We start from the raw sequence: 24,279 nt of genomic DNA on the forward strand, positions 1-24,279 counted from the left end.
GTTGGCGCCATTTATTAAACTATATTTAATTTTTTTTAGACAATAGGAAACTTAAAACATTAGCAGCAATTTTCCAAATTTTCTGTAAAATTTCAAAATCAGATATTTTTAGGGACCTGTTCAGGTTGAAAGTGTATTTGAGGGGCCTGTATGTTAGAAAGCCTCACAAAGCACTCCATTTCAGAAACTGCACCCCCCAAACTCTGCAAAAGCACATCCAGAAAGTTTTTTAACCCTTTAGGGGAGTCACAGATATAAAAGCAAAGTGTGTAAGAAATTTGAAAATTTTTATTTTCTGTGCAGAGATTTTATTGTAATCCAATATCTTTCATAATGATAAACCTATCACCAGAGAAATGCACCCCAATATTTATTGCCCCGTTTCTGCAGTTTATAGAAATACTCCATATGTGGCCCTATTGTGCTATTTGACGCAAGCACAAGCCTCAGATATAAGGGAGCGCCTAGTGAATTTCAACGCCTCCGTTATATTTGGTCATTTTTGACCATACCACTTCAGGTTGGCAGAGGCTCTGGGGTGCCAAAACCTAAAAAACACCCCTAAAGTGACACCATTTAGAAAACTGCACCCCTCAAGGAATGTAACAAGGGGTGCGGTGAGCATTTGGACCCCACAGGTGCTTCGCAGATTTTCAGAACAATGTGGTGTAAAAAAGGAAAAATTAAATTTTTTACACTAAAATGTTGTTCTAGCCTTCATTTTCATTTTTACAAGGGGATAAAAGAAAAAAAAAAAAAACACCAAACATGTAGCGCAGTTTCTCCCGAGTACAGAAATACCCCACATGTGGACATAAAGTGCCAAGCGGGCGCAGGACGGGCCTCCAAAGGGAAGGAGCGCCAATTGGCCTTTGCAAGCTGGATTTTACTGGAATGGATTTCAAGGGTCATGTCGCATTTACAGAGCCCTCGTGCTGCCAAAACACTGGAAACCCCCCACAAGTGACCCCATTCTGGAAACTCACCCCTCAAGGAATCTAACAAGGAGTTCAGTAAGCATATGGACCCCACTGGTGACGGGCACAAATGTGGAACAATGTGACGTGAAAGGGAAAAATTTCATTTTTTTCACTTTCACGGCACAAATGTGGCCATCATCAAGGGGTACATATCCTCTTTGCACCCCTTGTTAGATTCCTTGAGGGGTGTAGTTTCCAGAATGGGGTCACTTGTGGGGGGTTTCCAGTGTTTTGGCAGCACGAGGGCTCTGTAAATGCGACATGGCGTTCATCATCCATTCTAGCCACATCCAGCCTGCAAAATCCAAATGGCGCTCTTTCCCTTCGGAGGCTTGCCCTGCGCCCACATGGCGCTTTATGTCCACATGTGGGGTATTTACGGACTCAGGGGGAATTGCTCTACACATTTTGTGTTTTGTTTTCTCTTTTAACCCCTTGTGAAAATGAAAAATTTAAGGCTAAACCAACATTATAGTGTAAAAAATGTAATATTTCATTTTCACGCCATATTGTTCCACATTTGTGCCCATCACCAGTGGGGTCCATATGCTCACTACACCCCTTGTTACATTCCCTGAGGGGTGTAGTTTCCATAATGGGGTCACTTGTGGGGGGTTCAACTGTCTTGGCAACACAGGGGCCTTTTAAATGCAACATGGCCCCTCGAAATCCATTCCAGCCAAATCTAGCCTCAAAAAGCCAAATGGCGCTCCTTCCCTTTGGAGGCTTACCCTGCACCCGCATGGCGCTTTATGTCCACATGTGGGGTATTTCCGTACTCAGGGGAAATTGCTCTACACATTTAGTGTTTTTTTTTATCTTTTAACCCCTTGTGAAAATGAAAAAATCAAGACAAGATCAATGATTTAGTGTAAAAATTAAACATTTTTTACACTAAATGTTGGTCTAGCCTTGATTTTTTCCTTTTCCACAAGGGGTTAAAATAGAAAGTGAACACAAAATGTGTAGGGTAATTTCCCCTGAGTACGAAAATACCCCACATGTGGATATAATGTGCCATATGCCCAGAGGGCAAGCCACCAAAGGGACAGAGGGCCATTTAGAGGCTGGAATGGAGGATGGAGGCCATGTCGCAATTAAAAAGCTCCTGTGCTGCCAGGACAGTAGAAAATATGCATTAAAAGTAAAAAATGTATTAAAACAAGTGTTCTACACATATGAAATCGGCACTTCACAACAGATCTAGGGTGTTGACCCTCTGATAGGCTGGTATACTTAGGGATAGATTAGCCCAGATATATAAGCATAAAACCAGACTTCAGAAAAAAATGAGATAAACAAGTATCTCTGTCTCAATTCAAGTCTCTACGCGTTTCTCCCAGATATATCCCTGGATCATCAGGAGACCTTCACAAAACACAATGGTTACTGTTTAAAGATTATATAGAATTGTTGTGTTTAAATAAATAGAAAAATCAGATAAATATAGAAAAGGGTAGGAGACAAGTGGGGATATATATAGTGTGTGTACTCTGTGCGTCGGGTGTTCACCCTGGCCCGGCCTCCGATAAGCACTTGGAGCAACAGGTCAGGATAACCCCTCCGGCACCAGAATCACCATCCTGGGCACGTTGGGGGTAGTGAGTAATCCCTGTGGGGATGAGTGCACCATATCTGCAATGTGACTTATCATGATGGCTGTCTTGGCAAACACTGTCAGTATATATGCTTCATGCACTTGCCAGTTTCTGTGACTGTACCTGCTGTATGAGACCTTTTTCATCTTCCAGGATTGGATGTTCCTCTAGTACTCGGCAGACATAGCTAGTATATGCATGGTTGCCAAAGATTATTGTAGAGGTTATGCATGTTATCATATTTGCATGTGGCTTGTGACATCATATGATACTGGTATCTAACCTGAACCCCAAAGGACTGTCTCTGAGGGTCATTGCTATCCCTATTGGTCATACATACAGTTTCTGACGTGTAATACTGCAGCCATAAAAGTGTACTCCTGATTGTATTGTGTGTGGTTTGTCTGTGTCTTGGGGTTATCCTGACCTGTCGCTCCAAGTGCTTATCGGAGGCCGGGCCAGGGTGAACACCCGACGCACAGAGTATACACACTATATATATCCCCACTTGTCTCCTACCCTTTTCTATATTTATCTGATTTTTCTATTTATTTAAACACAACAATTCTATATAATCTCTAAACAGTAACCATTGTGTTTTGTGAAGGTCTCCTGATGATCCCAGGGATATATCTGGGTGAAACGCGTAGAGACTTGGATTGAAACAGAGATACTTGTTTATCTCAATTTTTTCTGAAGTCTGGTTTTATCCTTATATATCTGGGCTAATCTATCCCTAAGTATACCAGCCTATCAGAGGGTCAACACCCTAGATCTGTTGTGAAGTGCCGATTTCATATGTGTAGAACACTTGTTTTAATACATTTTTTACTTTTAATGCATATCTAATAAAAGTTAGATTTTATACGTGATTCTGGGAAATTAAATATAATTTACGCGTAGAAGGATCCCCCCATTCATCCTCACTGGCTGTTTCAGTGTCGGAGGCAATAATAGCGTATGCGTCTGTCGCCGAAAACACCCTGGGGGCCATCTTTATACGGGGATTAGTATATGGGGTATGTAAATGTGTAGTGGTGTAGTGTAGTGTAAAACTTTATTCCATGTAGTGTGGTGTAGTGTAGTGTTTTTTACGTGTTTTTTGACAGTAAGAAAAAATATCCCTACGCCAAGAAAGGAGCTGCTGATAAATGCTGCACTTATCAGCAGACAGTGGCGGTAGGATATAGGGGGGAAAAACGCCCCTACGCCAAAAAGGAGGAGTTGCTGATCAGCGGCGCACTTACGTGCGATGCTGATCAGCACTCAGCGGCGTTAGGGCGCAAAAAAAGAAAAAAAAAATTTTGAAAAAAAAAAAAAAATCTTTTTAACCCAAAGCAACTGATCAGTGAATGATATTCACTGATCAGCCGCTAGGGGGCAGTAGAGCGACGCTGCCGGAGATTGCCGAGACCCGCCGAAGCCGAGGACCCGAGCGTTTCCGAAGATTTCCAACGCTGGACGACCGAACCCGGAAGTGAAGCGAAGAAGACGCAAGGATGGCGCGGACCGCAGATCTTCGCTCCGGACGCCCAGATCAGGTGAGTATGGTACACCTTCACCACACACACCTGTTTTGCACCCCTCAGCTACCTAGCTGAGGGGTGCAGAATCCGCCAAAACTGTTTTTTTACAGTTTGATCGCCATGATGGGCCGGCCGGTACTGGCCGGCCTATCACGGCGATCGTGGGGGTGGCATCGGCGCCATCTTTCCCCAGTACACTAATGGCGATTGGTGCTATCTCGGACAGCACCAATTGCCATTGCTTTCGTGGTCACCGGGTCACCGATGACCGGAAAGCTGTTTTTAGCTGCTATATGCTGATCTGTATTGATCAGCATATAGCAGCGATCATCGGCACGGAAGGGATTAATCACCCCCCGTGCCGACGAGCAGAGATGGCCTGCTATACATTATAGCAGGCCATCTTCCCCGACCGCTGTGTGTGAACACATAGCGATCGGGGAAACATCGGGCGTAAGTATACGGCCGTTTGCGTTAAAGCCCACCCTGCGGGGGCGTATACTTACGCCCGATGTCGTTAAGGGGTTAAAGGGAACCTATCAGGCCAATCACTACATGCACTTCAGTCATTCTGGGGTTTTACCAGTGAAATGCCCACTTTTATTGCTTAGATTATCTTGATATTTACACATGTTGTAGATTTGTAGCATTGTATTTTGAGTCTGACCTCAGTTGTCCAGGAAAGATGTTGAAAATACTGTAACCTGAGGCCATTTACCTAATTTTAAAGAAACATCAGCTACAAGGTAAACATAGAGATAAAATAGGTTACAGTAACAAACTTTGTATCTAATCTATCGATTGAATTATATGCAAGCTATACAGTTTTGCACAGCTCCAGTTTTCAAGATCACAAAGATAAAGTACTTTATTTTAGGAGCAAAAATTTGCCTGCAGAAGATCACAGCTATTTAATTGAAAGAAATAAAATATTATCTTACAAGATTTTAGTGAAAACACAAAATAGTACTGTAAATGGTAATAATATGGTATATTACACAATAAAATTATGCACAGTATATTATTATTATTATTATTATTATTATTATTATTATTATTATTATTATGATTTCTTATTTTTGTTGTCTTTTTAAATGGACCAATGACGTACCTGTATGTCATCGGACCTTAAGGGGAAGTCAGAGCGGGGTCACGACTGGGACCATAGCTATTAGCGGGGGCAACCGATCTCTACGCCCAGCTAATTAGCCATTTAAATGCAGCTGTCAATGCCTTGAGGAAGTAGTGGGAACCGTAAAACGGCCATTGGCTAACATTGTGAGGAGAGGTGTCTCCATGTTCCTGTTTTGTATTTCTTTTGAATATTGAATAAAGATTGATGGTGAGTGCTGCTGGACCTCATCTTTTTTAACTTATTCACACATGGACTGTCCTATAACTAAGCAGAGCACCACTACATTGATCATATGTTTACGACGTGATATCTACAGTATGTCTACTGAGATCTGTAGTGCCAGTGAAATCTCTTGCTGGTGAACTTACAGTAAGTTCAGGGTTGCAGTCAAATGCTCCATATTTGAATCCTGAAAAAGATGGATGCAACCCTGGGGGCTGCCTTGAAAACATGAATACAGAACCCAAACTTACTGTAAATTTGCTCATCTCTATTGAGGATAAAGGTAATTTTCTTCATCTTCACTGCTGTTTTGGGGAAATCTTTACTTAATGCAGTATGCAAGTTTGGAGGTTTGATAGTCCCATCCCCAGTGCTCCAATTCACCCCTCCGACCTACTCCTCCTCATGAATATAGAGAGGGCACTTTGCAGTGATGTCCACCGCTTATCAATAATTATAATTTATAATTTTTATTTATATAGCGCCAACAGATTCCGCAGCACTTTACAATTCTGGCGGTACATACATAGACAGAAATCAGACATTACAGAGGTATACATATGATTATCCAGACATGAGGAGTGAGGTCCCTGCTCGCATGCATGAGCTTACATACTATCAGGAGGGGGTGCGAGACAGTATGGCAGAGGGGCAAAGTACATAATTGTTCTTATGGTCCGGCCATCTTTATAAATAAGGCAGTGCAAGTAAGGGTGGGTGAGCCTGTCACCAGCCAATGCCTGCATGCACAGGTCTAAGTGCTTAAATGCTTGGTGTGTGTATATGTTTGTATGTATGTGTGTGTGTGCACGTGGTGGAGGTGTGTGTGTGTGTGTGGGGGGGGGGGGGGTTGGGTTTTAGGGTAGCAGTCAAAATTAGGGAACCTGGTAAGCCTGTTTGAACAGATGAGTTTTGAGGGCACGTTTGAAGCTTTGTGTATTGGAGGTGAGTCTGACAGTCCTGGGTAATGCATTCCATAGAACTGGTGCAGCTCGGGTGAAGTCCTGGAGACGGAAGTAAGAGGTGCGGATTAAGGTGGATGTTAGCCTTAAGTCATTAGAGGAGCGTAAGGCACGGGTAGGATGGTAGACAGAGTTGAGGGAGGAGATATAGGGAGGTGCAGCACTGTGGAGAGCCTTATGGGTGAGCAGGAGGAGTTTGTATTGAATCCTGTGTTTAATAGGGAGCCAATGTAGTGACTGGCATAGGGGGGAGGCATCTGTATAGCGGCTGGACATGGAGATGAGCCTGGCCGCTGTATTAAGAATGGACTGGAGAGAGGAGAGTTTAGAGGAAGGAAGGCCGATTAGTAAGGAATTGCAGTAGTCTAGACGGGAATGGATCAGAGCGACAATAAGAGTTTTAGCAGATTCGACGGTAAGGAAGAAACGGATTTTAGAGATGTTTTTTAGATGCAGATTACAGGAACGTGAAAGAGATTTAATATGAGGAGTGAAGGACAGATCCGAGTCAAACATAACCCCAAGGCAGCGGGCTTGTTGTGTAAGGGTTATGGTTGCACCACAGACAGAGATGGAGATGTCAGGTAGGGGGTGTTTAGCAGAGGGAGGGAATACAAGAAGCTCAGTCTTAGAAAGGTTTAGTTTTAGGAATAGGGAGGACATAGCGTTAGAGACGGCAGACAGACAGTTATTGGTGTTCTGTAGAAGAGCGGGGGTGATATCACGGGAGGAGGTATACAGCTGGGTATCATCAGCATAGAGATGGTACTGAAAACCAAACTTGCTGATGATTTGTCCGATGGTTAAAGTGTAAAGTGAGAAAAGGAGAGGACCCAGGACTGATCCCTGAGGAACCCCGACTGTAAGGGGGAGAGAAGATGAGGTGGAGCCAGAAAGTGATACGCTAAAGGAGCGGTCAGAGAGATTGGAGGAAAACCAGGAAATAGCAGAGTCCTTGAGGCCGATAGAGCGGAGCGTGGAGAGGAGGAGCTGGTGGTCTACAGTGTCAAAAGCTGCAGATCCAGGAGAATGAGAAGTGAATGGTTACCTTTAGATATGGCGGTGAGGAGATCATTAGAGACTTTAGTCAGTGCAGTTTCTGTAGAGTGGTGAGGACGGAAACCAGACTGAAGGGGGTCAAGAAGAGAGTTTTCAATGCGGAGTAACATTCAAGAGAATGGTCGGGGAGGAGCGGTGCCAAGTGAAGATTAACCGGAAACAGCGCTGAAGATGAAGTTAAGAAAATGGCCTTCATTCTCAGCATTGACCTGTTGTTAGTTTCCCCTTTTAGCACAGAAGCCTTTGTATTTCACCTTACATCAAAGCAGAGGCATAAAATATTCAATTATATACCTTGCATATTACTAATGTAACTTATTTGATAATGCCCCAATAATAGTGCTTATTAGAGTTGAGAAAACTTCAAGCATGCACAGGTTTGTCTGAACCCATTCATGCAATGTGTGATTAGTGGTGGTTGCAGAAGTTGGATGCATCTCTAGGGAGTCCAAAGGCTGTGTCCATGTTTTTCAGGACTCCCTACAGCTGCATCCAACGTCTGCAACCACCGCTAATCAAATGCTGCACGCTTGAGTTTAGACGACCTTAGCATGCCTGAAGTTTGCTCAGCTCTAATGTTTATCAATCTACTTACTGTATATAGACATCATATATTTAGATAGATATGAGATACAAGTTACAAAGATAAGAAATTCCCCAAAAATCGACATAGCCATTCAGTCCCTTAGAATTTATAACTGAGCTGTGCAACCAAAAAACTGAGAACATTTAGAAATATATAGTAGAAATATACTGAAAGCTGTAGTGAATTACTGGGAAAAAGACATTTGTGGTGAGTTTCTTTCAGTTGCAATGAGAAGTATTTCTCGGCACAGAGGAGCACTACAGAGCACAGTTATTATAACACTGTAAATTATTGTAAAATGGTAATAGTAATGGCTGTTGTTTTAATGGATTGCTCTTATAAAACAGCTTTGGAGGCCCACTTAAGAACAGAACTTTCCAAAGAACAGAATGTTTTTATTATACAAGTTGCTTCCATGGGAAGGAACAAATTTAAGATTTATAAGTGGAATGTACTTATATATAAAATGAATGTATTTTAAAACACATTGAAACAAGGTATAAAAGAACACTTCAGCAGGTCTATTTAAGCACATTACTATACATTACGGAATATGTACAGTGAATTATGCCGTAAGAGTGGTGAGTGTATACCATAGGTGAAGGTAGTTATGATGGAATCAAATGAATGCAACATTGCATGCTAATATACAGAGACACGTGACATGGTATTTACTAAAAATATGATTTTGTCCAGTGAAGAAAGATTTAACCCTGTACAATCCCCACCCATAATCTGAGCTTGTGTTTAATAGGTTTATATTATATGAATTGGGCTGTTTGTCTGCAGCACATCCTGACTCACATCCTGAAGCTGCTGAAAATCCTTACTGCCTTCCCCACTCTGTCACCATTCCTTTTTCCTCCCCCTCCTTTGTAGACGCACAGTAGTTCCCAGCAAAAGCTGTCTGGGATAGGGATAACCTCCAAAGAACCAGGTGCAGGTGTGCACAGCAGTAGTAATAACGTACTATTCAGTAGTAGTAACGTGCCGCTGTGAGCTAGAACCTCGACAATTTGCTTGCAATGCGTTTTGGCTCTACATTTTGTTAGGGCCATCCTCAGGCATAAAAAATATACACCGCCGTTCCTACATATATGATTGACCATCCGGTGTCCCAACCACTTCCAGGTCTCCCTTTGACCTGGAGACCCAGAAGTGGTTGGGACACTGGAGGGTCAGTCGTATGATACAGTTATTTTAACGACTAAACACTAAGCCCCAGCTTAGAAAGGGATGCCGTCTATCAGACATCTTCTACTACTAAGCCTGTAGAGTAAAGAAAAAAGACAATACAAAATTGATAAATATTTTTTATTCTATTAAAAACACCCCCCTTGTTGACCATATTATTAAACAACATGAATCGGATGGTATTCGGTGTAGTCCACCAAATCCGATTTAGTCCTCAGGATACAGATATCTGAAAAACAAAAAAGAGAGACAAAAAAAGGCAGGAGCAGAACACCCATCCTCTCCAGCAGCCACTGCCCGCACAGCTCTGGGAGTCGGGTCGTGACATCACTATTTTATCAAGGAAGTGAAGCCTTGATGCAGTAGTAAGTGCACGGAAAAAAGCACTTTATAAGGATTTCCCATAATGAGTGTATATTGGGGATCTGTATGACTTTTTTTTTTGGGGGGGGGGGGGGCGGGGGGTAATACAATCCTTTAATAAAAATTTTCACCAGACTTCTCCTTTAAATACCTCCATAAATCACCCTTTTTTAAAACTGCCCAACACAAATAATTCACAACTTTTTTTTTTATATATGTCTGGGGATGAGGTGTTTAAAAATAACAAGGCACACTTATTCCCCTTGTTCCCATGGTGCCACTGGTATGACACCTGCTCCGCCATTCTGGGACCTGTTGTTATGACATTGCAGACCTGCCCAGCCAATCAGCAGCCACAGTGGTGTGTTCCACCTCAACTGCTGATAGGCTTGGGGGGCACGCAACTTACAACAACAGGTCCTGGAAGAACCTGAAAGATACCGGCACTGTGGGAGCCAAGAAGGTAAATGTGCTTTATTATTTTTAAACACCTCATCCCATGGCATATATCAAAAAAGGCTCTTGCCTTAAGTACCCCTTTAACCCTTTAGGTGGTTGACAGTAATTAATAAGTATAAGTTTTTGATTTTTTTTTTTTTCAAAAATTTCAAGGTGAAAATTGTAATCTGTATTTTTCTTTAATACAGCAGGTATTTACAGAAAAAGTCAACACATCAAGAATTATATGAATTATATTTACAGGCAGCCTTTATGAGAAGAGTGCTGATAATGCTGGCATAGCATTGATCAGTAGGAGTAATCTAATGATTGCTTTTATAAGTCCTCTAGGGGGAAATACATGAAAAAAAAAATACAGTGGTGCCTTGGATTACGAGCATAATTTGTTCCGGAACTGTGCTTGTAATTCAAATCCACTCTTTAGCCAAAGCAAATTTTCCCACAAGAAATCATTGAAATGCAGACAATTGGTTCCACACCCAAAAATAATGATTTTTTTTATTTTGAATAACATGAAACAAACAATGAGAAACAGCTGAATATGTCATATTATAAGTTACTGTACAGTATAGTAATCAGCATGTGGAGTATAATGTATGGTATGTGCATAAACCTGAAGAAACAGCAGCAGTTTGTAGATACAGGATGGAGCTGCAGATCCTCATAATTCAGTAGTATAGAACAACAGGCTAGAATAGAGTAGCAGGGCTGCTGTCAGAGGTCTGTGTGGTCACATGACAGCAATGGGGAAGGGGGGGGGGGGGTGTTTATCATGGACCAATCAGGAAGTAAGAATCACAGAGCTGTGCGGGAAGACAGTGACAGAAACTTTTCTATACAGCAGTGTAAGTGCAGACATAGTATAGCAGGAATTACCTCCACAGTCCTGTCCCCTGATGCAAGCCCCAGCCTGATGTGAATGTGCTATAATTTGGAAGGTGAGGGAGACTTCCCAGAGTACAATGCTGTAGACAGTACAGGGAGCACTTAAACCAAAGCAATGCTCTTAAACCAAGTCACAAGTTTGAAAATCCAAGTTACTCTTAAACAAAGGTACCACTGTATTATAGAACTCCTTCCCCAATTAAAGTTATATATAACTTTATATAAAAAATTAATAATCAAAAATTCCCATTCACACCAGTATGGTACCAATAAAAACTATAGCTCTTGTCTGCAAAATTGACCCCCCAACCAGCCCCATATATAAAAAAATAAAAGTGTTATGACTCTTAAAAAGGCGAGGAGGAGAACGCTGCTTCAGTTTGACCTGGACATCAGTGCATTAACAACCTTTGGTGAAAAAAAAGTTACGGATGGTAATCTCACAAACACTTTACAGTCTTTTTGTTTTTCAGTTATTTGGGGTACACAGGTCATATGTAGACAGACACCAGTGCCCCCCATAGTAACAGACTAAAGGCATACAAACTTACTCTATTACATCTGTTCTTTACTTCTTGCTAACCTTCAGATAATGCGTCAGTAAAAAGTAAAGGGCAATCAGATGGGAGTAAGACAGGTGGTAGTATCTTTCAGAGCAGAGTGTTAATCTTAGGCTTGGGGGGAACAGGGGAGCAGAACAGGACAAACATGCCCTGGCATCAATTTTCATATTTTGCAGATTCCTCAGTTATTACGTGCTACTACCTGTCATTGCCTCTACAGCAAGACTTATAACTATCCTAACAGGACTTTGTTAATCTGTCCTGATGGAGAGCAATGTCCACCTAGCATAACACTTTATTGGTCTTTATTTCATGCAACTATACAAAGATATGCAAATAGACTAAGGTAATGCATAATAAGAAATGTCAGCTCTACCTACAAGTCTCTTTTCGTAAATAATTGCATTTCTTATAATAGGCTGGGTTCACACTACGTATATTTCAGTCAGTATTGTGGTCCTCATATTGCAACCAAAAGCAGGAGTGGATTAAAAACACAGAAAGTCTCTGTTCACACAATGTTGAAATTGAGTGGATGGCCGCCATTTAATGGCAAATCTTTGCTGTTATTTTAAAACAACGGCTGTTATATTGAAATAATGGCCGTTATTTACTGTTATATGGCAGCCATCCACTCTATTTCAACATTGTGTGAACAGAGCCTTTCTGTGTTTTTAATCCACTCCTGGTTTTGGTTGCAATATGAGGGCTACAATACTGACTGAAATATACGTAGTGTGAACCCAGCCTCAAACTGGAATTCAAAAGCAACATTTTTCTATAACTTTGAAGTATTGTTTTTATTTGTTCTGAAAATATATGAACAAACTGATAACTGGCTGGTAACATTCCATTGTGAATCAGGCATGTCTCTATATAAGGTGGAAAAGACCAGGCACTCACCAGATGATACTTGCTAATTTATTATGGTGTAAAAGGCATCAGGTACAAAGAGGACGCGTTTCGGCCAACCATGACCTTCATCGGCTTAGAGTGTACAATCTAAGCTGATGAAGGCCATGCTTGGCAGAAACGCATCCTCTTTGTACCTGATGCCTTTTGCACCATAAGGCTTTGTTCCCACTACGCAAGAGACCAGCTGTTCCGTGACCCTTCCGGGTCACGAAACGGCCGGTCTCTGCAAAGATCATTCCGGCCGCTACTTCAGTACCGGCCGGATGACCTTTCCGGCCGCAGTGTTCTGATGTGGCCGGAGCCGCTCGCTTTATTGTGTGAACTGACAGGTATTTCTGCTGCTGCAATTCAGTGAAAACTAACATGTCAGTTCTTTGCTGCGCCGCATGGGATCCCGGCCGGTGCGTATACTATGTGTATACGCTCCGTCCGGGATCCGATAAAAGAACAGGCTGTGTTCCACACCGATGGCAACAACATCCGTACTTTTACGTAGTGTGAACATAGCCTAATAAATTAGCAAGTATCATTTGATGAGTGCCGGGTCTTTTCTACTATTTTGCTCTGGATACCCATTGCCTCGAGCATGACCACTAAGGAGGTGCCGTCCTCTACTCATTGTTTCTATATAGGGTGGAACTGTCCAATCACTGCAGACAGTGTGAAACTGTGTAGAGACACCCTATTGGCAGGGGTAATGGTACAGTAACACTCAATAGTCAATATATTTACACATTTTCAGGGCAACGCACAATAGAGCAACCATAGAGTACAAAGTGTTATAAGAAGGTATGCAGCGAATTGTATTTCTTTTTTTGGCAGTATTAAGTGGACATGTCAAACTGATAGGGTTGGGCAATGTTCTACGAATCCAAACGCTAAGCATTTAATGCCCCGCGGCTGCAGAACTTGGATGCTATCCTAGGGAGTCTTGGAAAACATGGCCATAGGTTATATCCATATTTTCCTTGTAGCTTTATGGCGGCAACCAACTACAACAGCTGGGGGGAATCAAACGCCAAGCGTTTGGGTTCGAAGAACGTTGGTAAACCCAAAAAGTTTGACAGGTCCAATTAACACTATTTGTGGGGAATTCAATTATTTGCTGAAACAGAAATTTTCTGGAAAGCTTACGGGTCCCTTTTAAACTCAAGATAATTTTTGTACATGTATATGTTACTTTTTTTTGTTACCATTCCATCAACTTCTGTTATGTGTAAAATAATCATTATTTAAAAAAATTATATACTTAGGGGGACATGTATCAAGCAGAGTTCCTTGTGCTCTTTAGCATTTTTTGGCGTATGTGTGATGTGCACAGACCTTCGTCAGATTTACTAAACAATGTAGCTCGGTGTATGTGTGAATATGACAGCTTGTGCCTGTTTTTTTCCTACTTATGTGGGCGTGGTTATTCTTAAGAATTTTCTTAGCTGTGATTTATCATGTGCGCATTTTAGAATATTAGCATATTTATTCGCATCTGTACTCCAGTTCCAGGGTAGCGGAATTTTCCTAACTAAGGTCAATTCATGAATATCTGCAGTAAAATGCGCAGCGCCAGGGAAGCTATGGCAAGTGATTTTTTGAACCAACATGCGACTATTCATAAATAGACTAGGCAGTAAACATAAAAGCCAGTGCACAGTGATAAAAAAATATTCACCAAAACATATTTTGTATACTGTTTATATACCATATATATATACATACCATACCATATATACCATAAGTACTTTTTATCTTCAATTTTTCACAAATTAAAAAAAATATATATATTTGCTGTATAAAGCCTTTACTTATTACAGTTAGCCATATAAAGAATATAGCGGAACTCACCATCTCAGTTGTGCAAAGTAATTTTCTTTATTCCATAAAGTGCAGTCTGGACCGGGTGCAAACACTAGTATGTTAATCAGGTTCAGCAGTTTAACTTGATTAACAACCTGATCAACATGTAGGCATCTGCAAATGCGGTCAAGATGTAATTGCACTTTATGGAATAAAGAAAATCACTGAAATGGTGAGTGCCTCTTCTGAGGAATAGAGCTGTGCCTTTTTCACGCACATAGTATTTATTTGTTACAATATGTCATTGCAAGGAGGGAGGGTATATATGGCAGGCATGCTCCTGGCAACATCTGTTTCGTGCTAATCATCACTTCATTCGGCTAGAAATCTTGTGATGTGTTGCTGCCGCTGCACCTCCGAGCTGGTTCATGTCATTGTATTCCACCCACAGGCTCATTTGTCTATCTTGGAAAGAAGTAGGGGTGTGGTGCCGGTTTTGCTGATGAACTGCTTTTTAATGACTATACTGTACCGTTAATGACAAAAAATGTTACTGTGAATAGAAATAGAAATTAAAAATTTAAAAAAAAAAAATTATGAAGGGACACTGTTATTTTATTTTATTACATTTTTTTGCAGTTCATGAACAAAAATGTGAATAAAATGCCTTTCTTTGTTTTTACCATTGCAGGAATTATACTGTGTGAGATCACTTAAATATTTGGACCTTACAGAGAAACCTTAATGGACGACGCTCAGGATCTGAATGAGCAAACAGTAAGTACCAGCAGCTTTCTCAATCTACATATGCTAAACACATTTCACTGCTGCTATGTATTAATTCTCACCATTGCCAGAAAAACATTGTTTCCCATTGCACTGATTGTTTCAGAATCCATAATAAATAATTGGTATTTTTGTTGGCACAATATGTAGTGGATTTACATGCATGTGCTGAATCACTCCTCTCTTCTGAGATCCAGCACTACTATTTTCTACACTGGAGTGGCAATAGTAAGCCTGGTGGGCCAGCGAGCAACATAAGTGGTCCCGGCATTGGCAATATTGCAATTTGATATACGATTAGGAAGACTAGGGTACATAGGGCCATCAAACTTTAGAAGAAAAATAGATAAATGTTTCACTCCCTGATGTTGATTGATATTATTGATATAACACAGAGCAGGGAAGTAAGAAACCGTAAGGCTGTGTGGGCAGGTACAGCTGTTTCGCAGGTTACGATCCCGCTTCCTCTGGCCTCAGTTTTGTGGTTATTTGCATTTCTATTATTACTTTTTATTTTGCTGAGCACCATTGAGATTGTATATGCATGTATGCATCTTGCCACCTCCCTGTACAACACACGCCTGGAAAACAGACCTTTATGATAATGTTGTCCGGGCATTAGCTCAGGCTACAGCTGTAGGAATATCACACCACCCTGGCAAGATTATCTTAGACTGCAGAGCATTTAGGAAGTACCTAGATAAGCATACTATTTCTAAAACAATATTTACTTTACTTCCACTATAAATATAAAGTAATCAGAAGATTTTTAAAAACCTGCATGGTTTTGTTACATTAAAGTACACGATGTAGATAAAAATAATTATGCTTCAAAAGCTATGCATTGTGCTCACGTTTTCTTAGCAGTATTTGTTGCGTTCAAACGTTCAAATTTTGCTGCTTCTTCACTTGTTTTACACCCCCTGTGTAGATGGGAGAACATTCCAGAATGTCAACCACCACCGGAGCACTCCACCAATCTGGGCTTTATAGCAGAGCTGCTAGGAAAAAAAAGCCTATTCTCAGTAAAAGACACATGAAAGCTTGCATAGAGCTTCCAGAAAGGCACCAAAAGGACATAGTTGATCTTATATATCCAACATCAAATTTTTTTGTTTCGTTTTCCTTCTCCATAAATTAGCAAAGGTTTCTTACATTCTGTGGTAACTTTTTCATTATGGAGTATTGTGTGCAGAATGATGGGGGAAAGCTTGAATTTGTTTTAGCACAAGGCCGCAACATAAAAAAAATGTGAAAGAGTGAAAGGCTTTAAAGACTTTCTGAATGCATTGTATATCTATTTGTCTGAAGAAAGTATATGATGAAAAAAAAAAAAAAAAAAAGCTTTTATGGCAAATGTATATTGTGCATACCTTTTTCCGGACCCTTTATTTCACATAGATTACAAGAAGAAAAAAAAGGGGTTTATAGTGTTGAATGAGCACTAAAATGCTTGAATTCTTTTTACTTGAGCATTTTTCAATACTCAAATGCTTGACTTGAGTAAAAAAAAACATTCAAATCAACGAGGAACCCAGGCATTTTACCTGTTGCGGAGAGTGCCTGGTTCATCTATTGCATTTTTTTTTTTTGTGCGTGTAAACGAAATCTGCAAAAATTAGAACGAAAAAATGTGGCAGTATGTGGTATGCCAGCAAGAGTTCTAATGTGTCTTGCAGAAACCTACTGCATTTTTCCATTTTTATTTTTGTAAATTCTGTTTCCCCATCCCTTCAAGGGATAAAAAAATACAAAAATTTTAACTAAAAAATGCAATACAATCTTCCGCCAATCAGTTATTGAAGGTGTATCACCACCTTTACCTGAGCACCACGGGGAAGCCGTCAATTTTAGGCATTTCCGGCTTCACTTAATGTGTTTTGCATAAAGCTGTTACATTTTTTCTTTTTTCTTTTTGTATATTTTATTAAACATCCCCTGAAGGCATGAAATATACAAAAATAAGAATAAAAAATGAAATGTTTTTGTTGGGAGCTATAACTGACAGTAGAACTTCCAAGCATGGAACACTAGGATTGATGCTACAACCCAATGGAAAGTGTGACCTCTCTACTGCTTGTGCAATAAGTTTTCCTGTTAGCTCTTTTTATCAGCAATATGACTGTGAAAGCAATTAGGTATACAGTACTTGCCTGGCATAGTTTTCTATATATTGAATGTAATCTACTACAATATTTTAATTGTTTGGACACAGCCTTTTTTCTTCAGTCTTTCTTTGCCTGGGGAAAAAAATTCTATTTCTATTACCCAAACGACCCTCTTGTAAGTTTTGTCCTATTGTAATCCATGAATAAGCGTTTGATAAATCTCCACCTCCCTCCACCCTCAGACAGTGATGAATTGACAGGTAAATGTTGTAGTTTCCTGGTGTAATTTCATCCTCTGCATCCCTTGTTCTTAGAGCTGTGTTTTTTTGTGTTTGTTATGGTGTTAAGAAAGCATTAAACAATGGACTAAACAGATGGCACTAAAATATTTGGTTTAGTTTATGAAGGTGTTGTGTCCAACATTCAATGGGGATTATTTTCACCTTCGCTAAATAATGCAAAAGCTTTTAACCAACTTTACTGGTATGATGATTATTTTTTTTAACCCCTAACACCAGAAGGATTGGTAATCACACTGAATAAAGCTTGCTTTGTGTTAAATAGCTAGATCCTCTGGTAGCTTAGGCTTCATCTGTGTGTTGTACAGTGAGCTCCTGGTTTTCCTTAGTAAACTATCATACATGATTGGTGTAGAGTTGACTTGCTGAACTGTTCGGGTTTGGCAACATTCTCTAAACCCCCATGCTTGCCATTTTACTCCCAGTGGCTGGAGAAGTTTGATACCATCCTAGGGCTGCCAGGAAAAAATGGTTGCAGCTGATGGCCCATTCGGAAACATGGATATAGCCTATGGCAAGTCAGCTCAAAACTATACATGACTAAATGGGAGGCAGACTTGGGCAAAGTCTACTAATCTTAAAAAGATCAGAGCAGGTGCTTTTTAACACCCCCAGATGAGAATCACCGAGGGGAACAAGGGAACTAGTATTTCATCTTTCTAGTAACTAAACTGGCTATGACCATGACTTCAAAGGCCCAAGTCTCTTTCTTTGGAGTTTGTTAGTAGAGATGATCGAGCACTAAAATGCTCCTATGATTTGGCTGTACTGTTTACTGTTACGTTTGTTACATGGTCTGGTGAAATGTCAATCTGTTGCTGATTTGCAACAACGGCCGTGATTAATAAGAAACTTACGTAGTGCTGCCGTCTATGGAATCCCAGCCGGAGTGCATACACATAGTCTGTTTTCTGCAGCCGCTATTCATTGTGCAGCCGCTATTAAATAGTGGCTGCAGAGAACCTGTCAGTTCACACAATGGAGCGTGCAGCTCCGGCCTCCCACTCCATTGTGTGCTACAGGGAACTCGATACTGCATTACCGGCCAGGATGACTGGCCGTTCTTACGCCATGTAAACATGGTCTTATAGGGATATTGGTATTAATGTTCACAAATGATATCGCCCTGCAGAATAAAGTTAACATGACAATTACACTACACAGTAAACACCATAAAAAAGTTTTGAGCTAAAGTAGAGATGAGCAAACCGAATCTTACAAACTGAGATTCGTTACAAACTTTGCAGAAAGTTTCATTTTTGCAAAGTTCATAACAAGTTTATAAAGTTGACGGTCACACAGTTTAATACAAGTAAAATAAAAAAGGTATGCTAACTTGTCTGCGTTCCCCAGATGTCCTTCTATGGGTCTCCAGTGTCTCCAGTTGCCTTCAGCCCACTCAGCCAATCACTGACAGTGCCGCAACCAGTGATTGGCTGAGCAGGCTGTCAGTCCCAAGAAGAGAGTGACTGTCTAGTCAGCCAATCACTGGACACAAGCTTTCACATCTCAATGAGTCAGTGATTGGTTGAGCAGGCTGGAGATGGCTGTGGGGGACACCAGAGACCAGAGAAGGAGGACACCAGGGGAACACAGACAGGTGAGTATTGATAAGTGAACTTGCTGAACCACACTAAAACAGCTAAATACCTACAAATGTTTAGCTGTTTTAGTTCAGTTCCTTTAAGGTTTAGTTTGAACTAAACTAGTACTAATAAAAAAATCACTGCATCCTAAAGACCTAGGCTTTACACTTAAGGGGTTAAAGGTATAGTATTCTAACAAATATTAATAGCATATTACTTGGAAATTCTATTAATGTGTGATTGGTAGAAGTCTGCTATGAATGCTGTCAATCACTAGAATTAAGTAGCACTTTGTCTGCGTTCGGTCGTGAACTGACCATATGGCTTCTGAAAAAGGCAAAAATGATATTGATTACTTTAATTGGAAACAAAAAGCATTTTGTAGCATGAAAATGTTGTACACGGAATTATTCATTCCTCTGCTGCTGGTTTCATATATTAACAAAGATAAATCCCCCTTTTCTCTTTCTTAGTGCATAGCTCAGGTATATTGCATGTCATTTCTAGAAGGTTGTGTATGGTAAGGAATAGCTGGGAAGCAGACCTCCATGTCTAGACTGTGATAGATTTGGCTTGCAGCCCAGAAAATCTAGACTTTAGTTATGTGAGCAAACGTGTAATTAGAAAAGACTATTTATCAACATACGTTTACTCCAAAGCATTGTCAGCTGTGTCTATATTTCCATATCCAATTTGATTATGCCTTATATTTAATTAGCCCCTAAGGTTTTCCTTTTATTGTTTAATTATTTATTTCCCAAGGTCTATTTCCTTCCTTTCCTGCAGTCTCCCATGTTCCTCAGATGTATTTGCTGGAAAGGGAGTGTGTCCCCTATTCAGCTTTTAACTTTCAAGACGCCAGATGTTGGAAGCAACTTTTACAATACAGCGCAGAATACACCACACATCTGAATGGAGTGGATAAGTGGCAGTTTCATATTCGTTTAATGCAATAATAAGTCACTGTTATAAAATGTTTTGGTTCATTTGGGAAAAGGGTTAAGTGTAGGCTCTGAATGATGCTTAACACTTCTGCACCCTGCAACAAATTATTGGAACATAATTAGTACCTTTTTATGTATCCCAGATGTATTACCAGGAGAGTTTAAGTAACTGACTGTGATGAACATTGGACGCTCCATATAACTGGTCACTGGTTTCAATTCTTGTTTAATGTGGCAGTATACCATTTTATGATGCACATGTGTATCTCTTGATGCTTCCTGCGGCTCTGACGCTATGTTGCAGATGAACAATAGTAATGTGTCATTAGTTGTACTTGAGTAGTTACTTTATAATGAAGCGAAACATATGAAGCTACTTTACTAAAAATAATAAATAGTTGATTGCTTGGGAGACTGTAGGAACACTCATTTAGGTCTTCTTTTTCTTCTGCATTATAACACTTTCTTAGTGTTTTTGGGTTAGGGTTTTTAGTCTCCTTGTGGCTTTTGTTCTTTACCTTATATCGAACACAATAGACCATGACTAGTGTTGTTGAGTGAGCACTAAAATGCTGGAGTGCTTGACTTGAGCAATGAACCCATTTAAATCAATAGGAGACTCGAGCAGTTAATAAGGTGCCCCCTGCTCGGCAGAGCAGAGGGTGCCTATTTTACCTTTAAGTAACCTATTGCTTTTTTTTCCATTTAATTTTAGTATTTTGTCCCTTGAAGGGACGTGTAAATGAAATATACAAAAATGGAAAAAATGCAACAGGTTACCAATTGCCAACATCCCGCCAGAGTTCTAATGCATCTTTAAGAAATCTATTGCAGTATAGCTACATAATTACTGAGCATGGAGCTCAGTTACAGGTGTTACAGGTAGAGAATACAGTGTGCTCTGTGGTGTTACAAGTAGAGAATACAGTACTGTGTGGTGTTACAGGTAGAGAATACAGTGTGCTGTGTGGTGTTACAGGTAGAGAATACAGCGTGCTGTGTGGTGTTACAGGTAGAGAATACAGCGTGCTGTGTGGTGTTAGAGGTAGTAACTGTGTGCTGTGGGGTGTTACAGGTAGAGAATACAGCGCTGTGAGGTGTTACAGGTAGAGAATACAGTGTGCTGTGTGGTGTTACAGGTAGAGAATACAGCGTGCTGTGTGGTGTGACAGGTAGAGAATACAGTGTGCTGTGTGGTGTTACAGGTAGAGAATACAGCGTGCTGTGTGGTGTTACAGGTAGAGAATATAGCGTGCTGTGTGGTGTTACAGGTAGAGAATACAGTGTGCTCTGTGGTGTTACAGATAGATAATACAGCGTGCTGTGTGGTGTTACAGGTAGAGAATACAGTGTGCTCTGTGGTGTCACAAGTAGAGAATACAGTGCTGTGTGGTGTTACAGGTAGGGAATACAGCGTGCTATGTGGTGTTACAGGTAGAGAATACAGCATGCTGTGTGGTGTTACAGGTAGTAACTGTGTGCTGTGGGGTGTTACAGGTAGAGAATACAGTGTGCTGTGTGGTGTTACAGGTAGAGAATTCAGCGTGCTGTGTGGTGTTACAGGTAGAGAATATAGCGTGCTGTGTGGTGTTACAGGTAGAGAATACAGTGTGCTGTGTGGTGTTACAGGTAGAGAATACAGTGTGCTGTGTGGTGTTACAGGTAGAGAATACAGTGTGCTGTGTGGTGTTACAGGTAGAGAATACAGTGTGCTGTGTGGTGTTACAGGTAGATAATACAGCATGCTGTGTGGTGTTACAGGTAGAGAATACAGTGTGCTCTGTGGTGTTACAAGTAGAGAATACAGCATGCAAAAGTCTGCAGTGAAATTAGGGCTATGTTCACATATGTTGGAGTTACATTGCAGTACCGCAGCGTCTTCACAAAAACAATGGAGTACTGCAATTGAATGATGGTAAACAGTTCAAAGGATCAGAGCCAGCACTGCCAATTCCATGTGGACAAAAAACGTGGCACAAACAGTATATCCCATGTAACATAATATCGGATAAAGTCCTTATTGTGGGGCTCAAGTTTAAACACTAAAGCTACTGAGACGCTGTGAGCTGCACCACTATATGTTGATTTTGTCCTAAACACTAAAGATACTTGATCATAATACGTGCATGGAGTTAAAAAGAAAAAAATGCACATATAAATTTAAATAGATCATTACTTTATTCCAATATTAGTGTCACAGGTAGAGAATACAGCGTGCTGTGTGATGTTACAGGTAGATAACACAGTGTGCTGTGTGGTGTTACACGTAGATAATACAGTGTGCTGTGTGGTGTTACAGGTAGAGAATACAGTGTGCTGTGTGGTGTTACAGGTAGAGAATACAGTGTTGTGTGGTGTTACAGGTAGAGAATACAGCGTGCTGTGTGATGTTACAGGTAGATAACACAGTGTGCTGTGTGGTGTTACACGTAGATAATACAGTGTGCTGTGTGGTGTTACAGGTAGAGAATACAGTGTGCTGTGTGGTGTTACAGGTAGAGAATACAGTGTGCTCTGTGATGTTACAGGTAGAGAATAGAGCGCGCTGTGTGGTGTAACAGGTAGAGAATATTGTGTGCTGTGTGGTGTTACACGCAGAGAATAGAGTGTGCTGTGCAGTGTTACAGGTAGAGAATACAGTGCGCTGTGTGGTGTTACAGGTAAAGAATACAGTGCTGTGTGGTGTTACAGGTAGAGAATACAGCGTGCTGTGTGGTGTTACAGGTAGAGAATACAGCGTGCTGTGCGGTGTTACAGGTAGAGAATACAGTGTGCTGTGCGGTGTTACAGGTTGAGAATACAGTGCGATGTGTGGTGTTACAGGTAGAGAATACAGTGCTGTGTGGTATTACAGGTAGAGAATACAGTGTTGTGTGGTGTTACAGGTAGAGAATACAGTGTGCTGTGGGGTGTTACAGGTAGAGAATACAGCGTGCTGTGTGGTGTTACAGGTAGAGAATACAGTGTGCTGTGTGGTGTTACAGGTAGAGAATACAGTGTGCTGTGTGGTATTATAGGTAGAAAATACAGCATGCTGTGTGGTGTTACACACACGCACGCTCCATTGTGCAGTACCGGCAGGGGTGATCTTTTCTGACACTGGCCGTTCCGCGACCCGGCCGGGCCACTTAACGGCCAGTCTCATACAAAGTGGGAACATGGTCTTAGGTTGCAAACTACATATTGTTTAATCATGTAATTATTTATCATTGAGTTATGTAAATAATATGATTTTGTGTCAGTAAAGGCTGAATAAAAATTGAAAAATTAAGCATATTGTATGTGTAAGTGTTCCATCTGTAATTATTGCCTTGTTTTAAACAATATATATTAGTTGATATTTAAAAAAAATATATTTGATAATATACAAAATTTAATAAGTTACTCTTAAATAATTACACATTACTCTTAAATCAACATTTATCTCAGACTTGGTGCACACAAACCTCTTCATGAATGTTGTAGGGGTCACCTGTTACCTATTAGCTAGGGATGAGCGAACCGAACCGCAACGAACCAGATACGTTACGAACTTTGAATAAAGTTCGGTTCGTCACCGAATCAAACTTTGAGAAGGTTTGTAACAAATCTAGTCAAAATAACAATAACAAATAAAATTACAGAAAAGACCAGGATACAAGGGATTATTACTCCTATAATCCCTTGTATCCTGGTTTTCTGTGAATATCAAGATGTGTGACGTCACCCCTGTTAGGGTGAGACCTTAATTTAGTCTCCTCAGATATACCTGGGTGCTGCCTAATAAAAAATGTAATGTGACAGCTGTCTGTGAGTATCAACCAAGACACATGAAATCAACTTCAGTGTTCAAGCTGATCTACTTTATTAAGTGAAAATCTCAGTTTATATCTTTACAATAAAGCTTCAAAAAATAATAGGAGAACCCCATTTAGTTGCAACCAAAAAAGTAAAAAAAAAACTGTACAGAAAAAGTCCCATCACTGTCCAAGGAAAAAGAAATCCCATCGGTTGTCCTATCACTGCACAGTTGTGTAGAAAAATGTTGGCGACTCATTGGGATTCTTAGTGTCCAAGACCATGCACCTCAGTGCTGATGTCTGGTCCTTTAATTATGGGCAAGGGCAGTACATGTCTTTTTACTGCCCATTGGGTCAACATCCTCCCAGAAGACCATCAGAAATTTAGCCCATTCTTGCCACTGTCACCTCCCCGGTGCTTAAGGGGGCCAGTTCTGCCTCAACCACCTTGCAACCATCCGCTGCTTTGACTGCAGTCCAACTTGCCCCGGTGTTTTTACACCTTGGCAAAAAAAAATGTTTTACTATTTTTGCACTTG

The 24,279-nt window shown here is 40.6% G+C and overlaps 1 protein-coding gene across 8 annotated transcripts in view; it reads left to right on the plus strand.

Annotated features, from left to right (window-relative positions):
* EYA4 (EYA transcriptional coactivator and phosphatase 4) overlaps window positions 1–24,279 on the plus strand; it is a 251,265-nt gene that overhangs the window by 19,649 nt on the left and 207,337 nt on the right. For all 8 annotated transcript variants that reach the window (XM_069973713.1, XM_069973715.1, XM_069973714.1 and 5 more), the window contains exon 2: window positions 14,930–15,015. In XM_069973713.1, the coding sequence (XP_069829814.1) occupies window positions 14,983–15,015 (33 nt within the window). In that variant the 5' untranslated portion in view covers window positions 14,930–14,982. The remainder of the gene's footprint in view (window positions 1–14,929; window positions 15,016–24,279) is intronic.

This window comes from Dendropsophus ebraccatus, chromosome 6 (assembly GCF_027789765.1).
Source record: "Dendropsophus ebraccatus isolate aDenEbr1 chromosome 6, aDenEbr1.pat, whole genome shotgun sequence".
Classification (NCBI taxonomy): domain Eukaryota; kingdom Metazoa; phylum Chordata; class Amphibia; order Anura; family Hylidae; genus Dendropsophus; species Dendropsophus ebraccatus.